This window comes from Aegilops tauschii, chromosome 3 (assembly GCF_002575655.3).
Source record: "Aegilops tauschii subsp. strangulata cultivar AL8/78 chromosome 3, Aet v6.0, whole genome shotgun sequence".
In the NCBI taxonomy this organism is placed as follows: domain Eukaryota; kingdom Viridiplantae; phylum Streptophyta; class Magnoliopsida; order Poales; family Poaceae; genus Aegilops; species Aegilops tauschii.
The window spans coordinates 179,569,825-179,581,504 of record NC_053037.3 but is presented as its reverse complement, the minus strand read 5'-3'; the positions used below and the strand labels follow the sequence as shown (position 1 = coordinate 179,581,504).

General features: G+C 38.9%; 1 protein-coding gene across 2 annotated transcripts; it reads left to right on the top strand.

The window, feature by feature from the left end:
- The first annotated feature begins 237 nt into the window (after positions 1-237).
- LOC109749756 (probable peptide/nitrate transporter At3g43790) lies at positions 238-8,412 on the top strand. 2 transcript variants are annotated; one of them, XM_020308708.4, is made up of 17 exons: positions 238-657; positions 2,010-2,050; positions 2,709-2,769; positions 2,914-3,016; positions 3,134-3,236; positions 3,689-3,742; positions 3,851-3,913; positions 4,873-4,922; positions 5,002-5,077; positions 5,310-5,498; positions 5,665-5,752; positions 6,233-6,318; positions 6,396-6,503; positions 6,831-6,875; positions 6,997-7,085; positions 7,411-7,454; positions 8,090-8,412. In XM_020308708.4, the coding sequence occupies exons 1-17, from the start codon at positions 495-497 to the stop codon at positions 8,185-8,187; spliced, it is 1,461 nt and encodes a 486-aa protein (XP_020164297.1). In that variant the 5' UTR covers positions 238-494; the 3' UTR covers positions 8,188-8,412. The 2 variants fall into 2 exon arrangements, 1 of the variants encoding a protein (XP_020164297.1); XR_012204643.1 differs by lacking the exon at positions 6,831-6,875 and having other exon boundaries at positions 283-657; positions 6,396-6,531; positions 6,957-7,085.
- Positions 8,413-11,680: the final 3,268 nt, after the last annotated feature.

Genomic DNA, 11,680 nt, shown 5'->3' with positions numbered 1-11,680 from the left:
TTCCTTCATCCTTCCTTCCGTGTATAACGCCTCACGTTCTTTCGTCCCATTTTCTACGGCAATAATGCAGGGCGTCACCGTCGAACGAATTCATCAGACAAAAGAAAAGAAAAAACAGCCCGTCCCTCTCTCGCGTTGTATGTTTACGGGCGTGCAGCACGTTGTGGCCTGCATCTCGTACCCGCCCCCAATCTGTGAAGGCTGACCTGGCAGTGGTCCTCGTGGGCTGGTGGCCCCTAGCTAGCTAGTTTAACACAGTGCTGCTGCTGCTGCCGGTAGTAGCTTGTTTTTTTTTTCTAGTAGTAATATAAATATTTGGTGTGCTGTATCCTTCCTGCTCCATAAAGACGAGGCCACCGTGCGCTGTACCGTTCGTGCACCATAAACAGGAGCCGCGCTTCAGCGGCAGCAACCAAGCGAGCAGAGTCAAAAAGCCATTTCTGTCCTGTGCGGCATTGCACCGCCCCGGCCGCTTCCTCTGCTCTCCGAGGAAGATGGGCAAAGATGGCGGCGGCGACGGGCTGGAGGTGCCGCTGCTGAAGCGGACGTACTACCACGGCAACTGCCCCGGGTGCAGGCTGGAGAAGAGGAACGAGACGCGGAGGGGGGTGCCCTACACAGAGTTCGCCTGCATGTGGCTCGTCACCGTCTGCTCCAGTTCGTTCCCCCGTTCTCTACTCGCTGCATCCCCTCCCTTCATCACCTCTCCTCTCCTCTCCTCTCCAGTGGAATTACTGTTTACTAACTGCTGCTCCTGTTTTCTCTCGTACAGTACTCTCCGTCTGTTTCCTCCCTTTTAAACCTTTTTTTACCAGATTAGATCTCCCTTTTGGACTTTGATTTGATTGGCGCAAACCCTTTTTTGCTACCTATCCCTCGTCGTCTTTTTTCCACCGTCCGGGTCACTATCATCAACAATCTGCTAATGTCATGTCGGTTAATCCTGGCGTTCCTCGTTGTTGATTGGCCCTGCGCAGGAAGTCGAGACTGATAATTTTGCCTCAAGGCTCATGCACGCAGCTTTGATTTTCTACATTTCCACTTGCAATTGCACTTGTCCAAAGCGATGGGGCAGCCAGTCTTGCCTTTGTTAGAGTAGTGCTAGCTGCAACGATCTTTCCTTGAGCACTGTTTCTCGGATGTCTGTATCTTCCTGTCAGCCCTCTTCTAGTCTTGTAGTACAAGTTTGGGTGCTGCATGCATCGTCGTAATCTCGACCAAACTCTGCCCGAAACGGGTTCATGTGTAATTACCGCTTACGTCCACATGCCACTTGCTATTTTAAGTACTTCCTCTGTAAATTAATATAAGAGGGTATTTTCCACCTCTAGACATCTTCCCTTGGTCATGATTAATTCCCTTTCGGGTCGCTTAAAATACTCCCTTCAGTCCTCACTACAGCAGCACAGGCACGGCCACAGCACAACCTCTTGCTACGTGCCCTTGACCATCACTCGCACAGTACCAATCTCTGCCCCTGAAACACAGCGGATGCAAATCAGACAACTTGAGGAAACCTGTGGATCTTCGCAGATCCTCCAGAAAAAAAAAAAAGGATCACCCCCGGCTTTGCCCAGTCTGGTTGATACTTTTTACTCCCTCCGTTCCAAATTAGAGATCTATGATCAATTTGCCGGCCAAAGATTGCACGCGCAATACATGCACACCAACAACGGGCTGCCAACTACGTAGTTGTCTGTACGATGCATCTCACCAAAGATTCCATCATGTCAAACTTGGTTACCTCTTTTCCTTCATGGACAGAGATCGCTCAGACAGGTTCTCTATCTTACTACTAGCCTATGTCCATCGAAATGCAATATTCGCGCCAAGTCTGGTAGCTTTTCCATTTGTTTAATTGAGAGAAGAGTGCTAATATTACTAAACACTGACAACATTTGAAACTTTATTAGACTAATAGTTACCGATACTTTTTGCTTCTATCTTGTGAGTTGTCTATTCATTACTAATTATGAATTGATATAAATTTTTCCTTCTTCCTATTGCAGCCTTGCCGATTCAATCATTGTTTCCCTTCTTGTATTTTATGGTGAGCAACGCTACCAAGAGTATATATCTATGATGCAAGCCCTGTATAAGACTATGAAAATCTAGTTGAAACACTGCAGTCAGATGCGTATTTGAGAAAGAAAAAGTGTCAACTTTACCCCATTTTTGGCTCTCACTATTCCAAATTATTCACTTGTCAACATTATTTCTTTTCTCTAGAGGATGTTTAGATAAATTTAGGCAAATGAGATGCCACTTGTTTACAAGGCGCACTTCAAAACAGTGTTACTAATGACCAGAGTCGAAAAGGAGGGACAAAAATAAACATTGGCAGTTTTTTCTACATAATAAGTCATGTGTAATTCTTCTAATGCTTTGTTTGGTATGCTTCAAGAGTTCACACAGGGAACTAAAGTCCTGCCGAGTAGTAGCCTAGAATGAATGATTCTTGTAATGTTGTGACTTGTGACAATTTGTGTAGAAAATATGAGTGACACTTATGAGACTTTAAGTTTAACCATCTAATGATAACTGTGAAAATTAAATTGTATACTGTTTGTGTGGAAAATAACTAGGCTATCTTAAGTTTGGAAACATGATTTTAATTCAATATTGTTTGATAAGTAGTTTGTCATTGCTCAGTGAAACATATTATCCTTAGTTTTAATAAATTATCTTCATTGGACATTTGTTCGCAGATAAGGGACTTGCACATTGCTAAGCAAGTAGAAGATATTGGATTTTATGCTGGTTTTGTTGGTGAGTTTTCTTGAAGATATTGTTTTATGTCAAACTTCTGAAGCACTTAAGCATAGTTGTGTAAGGACACTTTGATGTGAGGAGATATACAACAACTTTAAGTATTGTGATAACTTATGGTGCCTTAATTTTCTATCAATGAAGGCGCTTCATATATGCTTGGTAGAGCACTCACCTCTACAATATGGGGAATTGTGGCCGATAAGCATGGGAGGAAACCTGTTCTTGTAATTACCCTTATTGCGGTGTAAGGATAATATTTTTTACGAAGCATAGTCTTTTCTACTCGCCAGTAGGAGATTTTCTTTGGTTATAATTCTGCACATGCACCCAAAATTTAAGCATGTTTCCTCATATGTTTCAGAATTACTTTGAATACACTATTTGGACTCAGCTCTAGTTATTGGATGGCATTAACCACAAGAGGTTTGCTTGGGTTGTTGTCTGGTATGCTGGGGCCAATTAAGGTACCAAAACAATCATGAGTATACTCATCTTTTTGGTACTACAATCTTCCATCATGTTCTTGTACTTTGTTACTAACTGATCATGTACTCACATTCATATTCTTAAGTTTATTCAACAATAGCTCTTATGTTATCCACTGGACTTAATTTGTGTCATTTTTTTGTGAGAGCGTGACATTTCAGAAATATGGTTGATGTGTAATGCACATGAATCTTTAGATTGTTAGCCTATTTCGAATGAATATTGTTATGTTTTAATGAACATGGTCTTTACTTCCCAAGTTGCAGTAGATAAATTCCAGCCAACCAGCATGTCACATGGTTAACCCGTACACTATCCTTTCTCAAAATAGTATACATATTTCCCTAGCGTGATTGTGGTGTTTAATACAACATTAATATAAATGTTTCACTATTTAACATTTGATTGACTTATTTTTGCGCATGTTCAGGCTTATGCTACAGAAGTGTGCCGGAAAGAACACAGTCACCTCGCATTATCACTTGTAAGATTCTCGAGTTATTACAATATTTTCATGTTACTATTACCCAACCCCCAACTTTACTGGGCGAAAACTAATGCTCACCGTTTCTATTGATGGGTAATCCTTCAGATTTCTTCCTCACGTGCCATAGGCCTCATTGTTGGTCCAGCCATTGGTGGTTATCTTGCACAGGTAATAGTTTGTTTAATATTCACACACAAAAACCAATTTCCAAATCTTGTTTTATTATTGTGCACTCGAACTTCCCATTTCTCAAATTATACATGCTACGAGCAAACTTTCTTGGTTGTCCTTGTATCCCCGATCCATATATAACTCATTTACTTGCTTTGTGGGCAATTAGATTCTACATCCAGTTAGATACACGTTAATGTTTACTCACCATGACAAAAATATGCCAAGTTCCCCATCTATACAAATTTTGTTAATGGACATGAATGAATACTCACTGTATTTGATATGCTATGTGTAAGCACACACTATCATAGTTACCTCCCGTCCCATATGGATTGTGATTAGGGCCAAGTGAATATTTTTCATTTAGTTTAAAAGTGGATTTCTAACCCAATTCTAAGAAAACTGGTGCACATATAACAATAGTGTCCAGGGCTGGGGGACATGACCCCTGTTGGCCTGAACATGGCTCCGCCACTATATAACATACCACAAGATGGAAATATTACAATACCTAATAAATTATGTGAATAACATAATTAATGTAACATAATATCATGACATGATTAGTGTATCATAGTATTAATATCATGTATTATATTACATATGTGCTACTGACATTAAATTATTTTATCATGGTATCATTATATGCGTACGTACATAATACTTCAAAGCGTTGAACCAAATGAATTTTGGAATGACGTTTACATATAAAATTAGGTCTAAAAGTTCATGGCTTTCCAGCATATGAATTGAAGTTGATCTCGGGTCATAATTCTCATTCTCATGAAATTAGAATTGGTAGTCAAATTCAATCTGCAAAATACAAGGCATGCAAACCAACCAAGCCCATATATTCCTTTTTAAAAGAATTTAATGTTTGCATAAAGTTATTGTAAAATAAAATGTTAGGGGCCTTGCATGCTAATTTTATTTGTGTGTTGTTGTTATATCAGCCAGCAGATAAATACCCAGGCATGTTCTCTCAGGAATCTATATTCGGGAGGTAAGAATTTGCTATGTGCACCCTTTTTTTGTCGGTTTATTATGTGATGCTAATTCTTCTTAAACTCGCATTGTTCTAGGTTTCCATATTTTCTCCCATGCCTGTGTATATCAATCCTCGCCGTTGCTGCTTTAATTTCTTGCATCTGGCTTCCGGTGAGTTTTTCTGTGCCGTAATGCACTTAGCTATTGTCATGAGTGGTGTCAAGGCAACCAACCAAGGATATGAGTAACTAAAAAAATTAGTTGCTTAAGGCATTTAATATAGTTGTACACACCCTAGAATATTTTCAACAGAGACCTTACAGCTGTTGCACATATAACCTCATCTTTACATTTCCTTGTGGGAGATCTTGGTTTAAAAATTAACATGTCTAAAATGCTATAGGAAACTTTACATAAACACAATGAAGCTACGGATTCAAATAATTCAATTGAAGCCATGGAAGAATCTCTTTCTGACTCTAATGCTGAAGAAAGTAGTGGTGGATATTGGAGTTTGTTCACAAACTGGCCATTGATGTCTGCTATCACCGTATATTGCCTTTTCTCTCTTCAGGATGTGGCTTATGCAGAGGTAACATGAGTCATTTGATTGTTGATATATCCTCCACTCATGTTTATCATACCTTTCCTTTCCTGTGATAGCATCTCGTGTTTCACTTATTTTTTGGGTATCTTTTGTTGCATTACCATTACCATTGTCATTATGGATTTGATTTGGTCAAAACATAAAATTGCAGGTATTCTCTCTTTGGGCTGTTAGTGACAGGAAATATGGTGGATTAAGCTTTACTTCTACTGATGTGGGCAGTGTCCTTGCACTCTCAGGTATTTAATTGTAAGAACAATAGGAAAGGTCCCTTCAAATTTGGACTAGTGAATCTATAAGTCATGACCAATATATATTTTGATTAAGATTTGAAGTTTTGAACATCATAGACAATTTTGGAGATAGGAACCTAGAGAGGATCTAGCAACTCTAGCCACATGTATATATGATTATTTCTATCATAGATGTGTATTGATAGGCATATATGTTTCGATACAAAATCTATAAGATTAAATCTATGTATAAATATATTTTACTTGTTGAGGGTACTAATACTAATGAGGCAACTTTATGTAATTTCATTTGAATCATTCCTATGACCGATACTTAATTTCAAGAATTAAGCCATGCTAGAACCATATTCAAATATGAAGCATGTGTTCATGATAACTCACAAGTAACTTGACAAATCATCTTTCTGGCATCGTTATATGTTTGTTGGATGGAGAGTTTGTTGTTCTGATTATCGTTTTTATCAGGCCTCTTCCTCCTAATATACCAGATTTTGATTTATCCATCGGTTGCAAAAGCTATAGAACCTATCACATTAGTCCGTGCAACTGCGGTAAGAGTACCTACTACTTGATCAGCAAAGTTAATTACATTGTAATGGTTCAACTCATCAAAAATTCTCATATGCAGATCTTGACATTACCACTTCTTGCAAGCTATCCATTCATGACTACATTATCAGGGTTCAATCTTCAGTTGGTAGTAAATTGTGCATCTTCTCTGAAGAATTCCTTCCAAGTGAGTGCAAAGATCTTGTTTTTATTGTGTAGAACAAGTATTCAAACTTGGACATGCTACTAGTTCATATTATGAAAAATATTCCAATTTTGGTCTATCTATCGGAGTGATTGCTAATCAATACACGTAAACAGTGTTCTCAGGAACTAATTGGTGCAAGCCAGCAACAAAATCATAAAACTACTAATTGCTCATATGTTCACAAATATTTTGATTGCTTATATGTTTATCTTACTCACCACTACTATCATCCTTATATGTTATATACTAGAACTCAAGGTAGCAATTATTAATTAGTGTTACTCATGCTCTCTTGAAATGTTCCAGGTAACTACCATCACGGTGTGCAATATTTTGATGAATGATGCTGTGGTAAGTTTGCATGATTTCTAATACTTTGTAATTATATCAAAAGTTGCATTCCATATGTTCCACGAAAATTGATGATATTAGTTTCTATATTTCTGACCCTTCGATATACATGATAAAACAGAGTCAAGACCTGAGAGCATCGGCCAATGGACTTTCTGTAACACTAATGTCCATCTTCAAAGCTGTCGCTCCGGCTGTTGCAGGTGTTATGTAAGTAGCCATGGTCCACCACTTTACGCACTATATAGCAGCCACAATAAAAATTCTTCCTATGGAAAACACACACTATTTCATTTTCCCAAATAGTTTTTTAATCATTTCATTGACGATGAAAAAGTACATAGATGGTACTCCCTCGGATCCAAAATTTGTACTAAGTGAGCGTCAATTAATTTGGATCGGAGGGAGTAATTTATTTCTTTGATTTTAAAACTCGTATACACCATGAAATAAAACTCTATTATTAACCCTTGTTTTTTGTCAATTTTTTGGGGGAAAACAATTACCTTATCATGTTTTACAATTTCCATTGTAGATTTTCATGGGCTCAAAGGCGCCAAACTGCTTCATTTCTTCCAGGTATTACAGTGTTTATACATTTTCAAGTAAAATTACATGAATTAACTACACATCCAATTTTATCTACCATTTTGCTAGCAATTTTTAAAAATCTATGTCATGACATGAAACAGTTTAATTGGAATTTTTGGGTTTAAGGATGGCTTATGGCTCTTGCCGCGCAGTAGAAAACATAGAAATTCATGCTTTTTGGATTCTTTACGTGTGTGTGTCTATATATATATGTGTGTGTGTGTGTGTGTGTGTGTGTGTGTGTGTGTGTGTGTGTGTGTGTGATTATACAAAGCGATACATGTAATGGTAATTATGAAGGCCATCTCTTAAATTCTATGTATCACAATTACACTTATGATTGATTTTTCTATTCAAAGCTTAGATTTTTAGTGCAAGACGACTTCACGTCGCAGTTCTTACAGAAACACATATGCATACCAAAATAATGCAACATAGTAAACAAGATCTTATGCACTGGTTTAGTATCACACCTTAAATTTTAGTGAAGGTATATCCTATTTGAGTAGATTATCTTGAACATGCATGGGTTATGCTACGATTTCAGCATGACGCAAAATTCATATTCCCTAGCTTCGGTTCACTCTAATTTTTTTTCCTGGTACCTGTTGTCAATCCTGCAGGCGACCACCTTGTGTTTTTCATGCTTAACGCGGCCACCGTCATCGGTCTTATGTGCACCTTCGGACCACACTTTGCTAGGGGCAGCACGAAGCATTGATGTAGTAATATTGTTGCGACCTGGGAAAGAACAAGGAACTATTGTTCTGTCTTGTGACCTTCTTCCCCTTGAGCATAGTTTTGTGCTCCACGCCACATGTTATTATTATTATTTGTAGTACAGCGGCATATAGTGTTGTTAGAAACATATATATGCCCAAGAGGCAATCATAGATGTAAACAATATTCCTTTGTATTTATGGTTTATTCGCTCTTCTTGAATAAACTCATGTGTATTTATCAGCATGTATGTGACTTGTTTGCGGGACTCCGTGTTACTAGCATATTTGTTGGTTGATGGCCAGGTATCAAACTAATTATACGAGTGTATGTTGGATGGGACAAAAGGAATTTCTCGTGTGGGTCTCAAATGTTGGCCTAGAAAATTTTCCGACCCATTAGCATGAATCTAATTGTAACCACGTGGTTTGTTTGATGTGAATAGGAGGTTTGCCCTCACTCCCCTACTAAATGACTGTCACCTTGCAACACACAATTTATGGAAAGTTCATTTTGTAGAAATAATGTGGAAGTGTCGAGGCAGCAATGATGGCTCCCGACATATCTCTTCTTCACTTTGCTCGGCTCTCCTGCCCCCTCCTTCTAGAGAGTCTTCATCTACATTCATGTCGATCCATTAGGGCTATTTTGGTTCAACGGAAAAACATAGCAATAGGAAATTTTCCTATGGCACTCTACTATTCAATTATTCATGCATTTTGTTGAAAGGAATGGAGCAAAACATCCACCTGGACCTACTTTTCAAAATCCTATGCATGAAAACAAGACCAAGTGCATTAGTGGCAGAATAACATTCTAACTGTACACGCTTTCATATGGTTTCACTTTATTTTGGCCATGTTTCTTTGCATTCCTCTGCTCTTCCAATTCCTGTGAACCAAACACCCAAGTTGACAGAAATCCTGTGTTCACAAATGCTCTGTTTCCCATGTGCATTCCTATCCTATTCCGGTGTTTTTCCTATCCTTGCGTTTTTAGAATCATGCAAGCCAAATGAGCCCTTACAGAATTACTTCAATTACAAGTAGGTGTCGAAGAAAACTTTGTGTGATTTGCCCTGCTCCTGCCGCGACGTCGTCCACCTCACCCGAGCTGCTCCATCGACAGAAGCATCCACCAAACCAGACATCACGACTCCTGACCGTCTTTCACCGCCTTAGATCTCCTTCCCTGCCGCCGACACCCACCGCAACAGCATCACCATCATCGACTCAATAGATGAACCTGAGGAGTACACGGGTCCACAAGAGAGGTCGCACTCTTTTGTTTCTGCTTATGTTATGCAGTGCTTAATATTACCTGCTACTTTATCGTTCTGTTCACCTCTTAGACTCCAAGTTAATGTTCAAACTTGAGTTCTAAATTAGTTGTGGGGCACATATCGAGGCAGCAATGAATAGTATCTCTGTCTAATATTTGGTTCACCTAGGGTATGCCTATGTTGTTCATCTTGGGTGGGAAACAAATAGTAAAGCAATCATCATCTGTTTTTTTATTAAATTAAAGCAATCATCAGCCTGCTATCATTATTTTTGGATCCATCCACTGGTTGTTACCATTACTCTAGATTTCTGCATGCTCTCCTTACATAATCTCACTATATTTTTTTGTATGCATGTCAGATATTGTACACAGTCATGCTGAACATGTAGAGAAAAAGAGAAGAGTTTTGCGCGGCAATAGAATGTCATGCAGACATCGCTCCATGGTGGGTTCAATGGCAAACCCTCCCCCCTCTCCAGATTGTAATACAGAGGAAGATATCTGTTCTGAGGCGGATTCAGGCGCAGCTGACCACTCCTATTTACTGTAGCGACCCGACCTCAGACAGTCAAGTCTCTGTGCTTAAGTGTCATCCCTGGATCGGTATGCTGACACACACAGTACTCGAGGATTTATAACAGAGGTAAATCACATGTATAAAGTAACGTAAATACTATTACCTCAATCCAAATAGCGGAAGAAACAACAAGGTCGTGGTTTCCCATCAACACCAACGGCAAAGTTGAGTGTAGAAATCGTAACCCTAACATATCACTTACTCGTCTAACATATCACTTACTCGTCGTAAGATAATCCTGCAACATGAGACGTTCAGCCACAAAGGGTCAGTACATTGAATGTACTGGCAAATTCACACCATAGAGAAATGATGAACAATGGCTATCACTACATGCATATATGGCTGGTGGAAAAGCTCTATGGTTATAAGGTTTTTGCGAGAAGCCAATTTTTCCCTACTGCAAAGGAATATATTTTATTTAACTGCAAAGTTGGTTGAAAACATTGAGAATGGTAAACCCCATCTCAATCCCAATTAAAAGGTAATTAATAACCCAATAAAAATTAATTTAGAGTGATGAGATCAACATGATAATCCAAGAACCAGATACTCAAGATGTCCATAACCGGGGACACGGCTAATCATGATTAGTTTGTACACTCTGCAGAGGTTTGTGCACTTTTCCCCACAAGACTCGATCTCCTCCGTTGGATTTCTCGCACTACATAATGTTTGAGAAATGGATGACCGAGACACAGTCTTTCCGAAGAGGTCCCCTTAACCGATAGATAGGCCTGTACACCTACAATCCCCTACATCTGCTAGCCCATCATGGAAAGGTTTCCCACAACTTACTCAACTATGCCAGAGCCCATAATGGCATGTGGCTGCACATGGAAGTTTCCAGCATGAATAATCTTATGATCCCTTTGAGCCTGGGTGGCAGTCCATAGGAGAATCACACGGTACCCCGGGATTTCAAAAAAAATATAGGCAATCACTGGATACCCCAGGTGCCTCAGTCCACCCAGATGTGTATTTAAGTTGCCACCTTAAGTTGAACCATTAATTAACAATCTCACATCTGTCATGGATACACTCAAACCCAATCCACGTCTACGAGCATAGCATGGCAATATAAGCATAACGTAATAGTAACTCCCAAGGTTTGAATGCAGGGCAATAGGTTCCTACCTCATCAACTACTTCCCAATACCCACATGTTATCAATCCTACTCATGCAATGTTTGAGCGTGAAACTAATGCATAAAAACTGGGTATGAAAGGGATATGATCAAAGTGTGAACTTGCCTGTACTGTTGATGAAGATGATTCGCACTCAAAACTCTTGATAGTTCTACTCGTCACACTCCGGTCAATCTATCGTAAGCAAGCAGTAGTAACCACACATAAGCAATCACTCAAAAGATCAGAAAGAACGAAGAAACAATTTGGAAAACATCAAAACCAAGCAAATAACTCTTGCAACATAAAATAATTTCTAACAGTACCAAAATTAGGTGAATTTGGCCTTATCAGAAAGTTTAGGTCAAGAGCTTCGAAAAGCAAAAAGAATCAACTAAAACAGAGTTATAAAACTCAAGTTATGATCAAACGAAATTTGAATCTAAATCTGTTTGAAACCAAATTTTAATTTTTCAAAAACATGTTTAAGTTGATTATCTGGATA

What these genes read in the sequence shown, in the direction of transcription:
- LOC109749756 (XM_020308708.4), top strand. Translation starts at nt 495, where the DNA reads ATGGGCAAAGATGGCGGCGGCGACGGGCTGGAGGTGCCGCTGCTGAAG. An exon ending in GCTCGTCACCGTCTGCTCCA is followed by an intron (nt 658 to 2,009) that starts GTTCGTTCCCCC and finishes TTCCTATTGCAG; the next exon opens with CCTTGCCGATTCAATCATTG. An exon ending in CATTAGTCCGTGCAACTGCG is followed by an intron (nt 6,319 to 6,395) that starts GTAAGAGTACCT and finishes TCTCATATGCAG; the next exon opens with ATCTTGACATTACCACTTCT.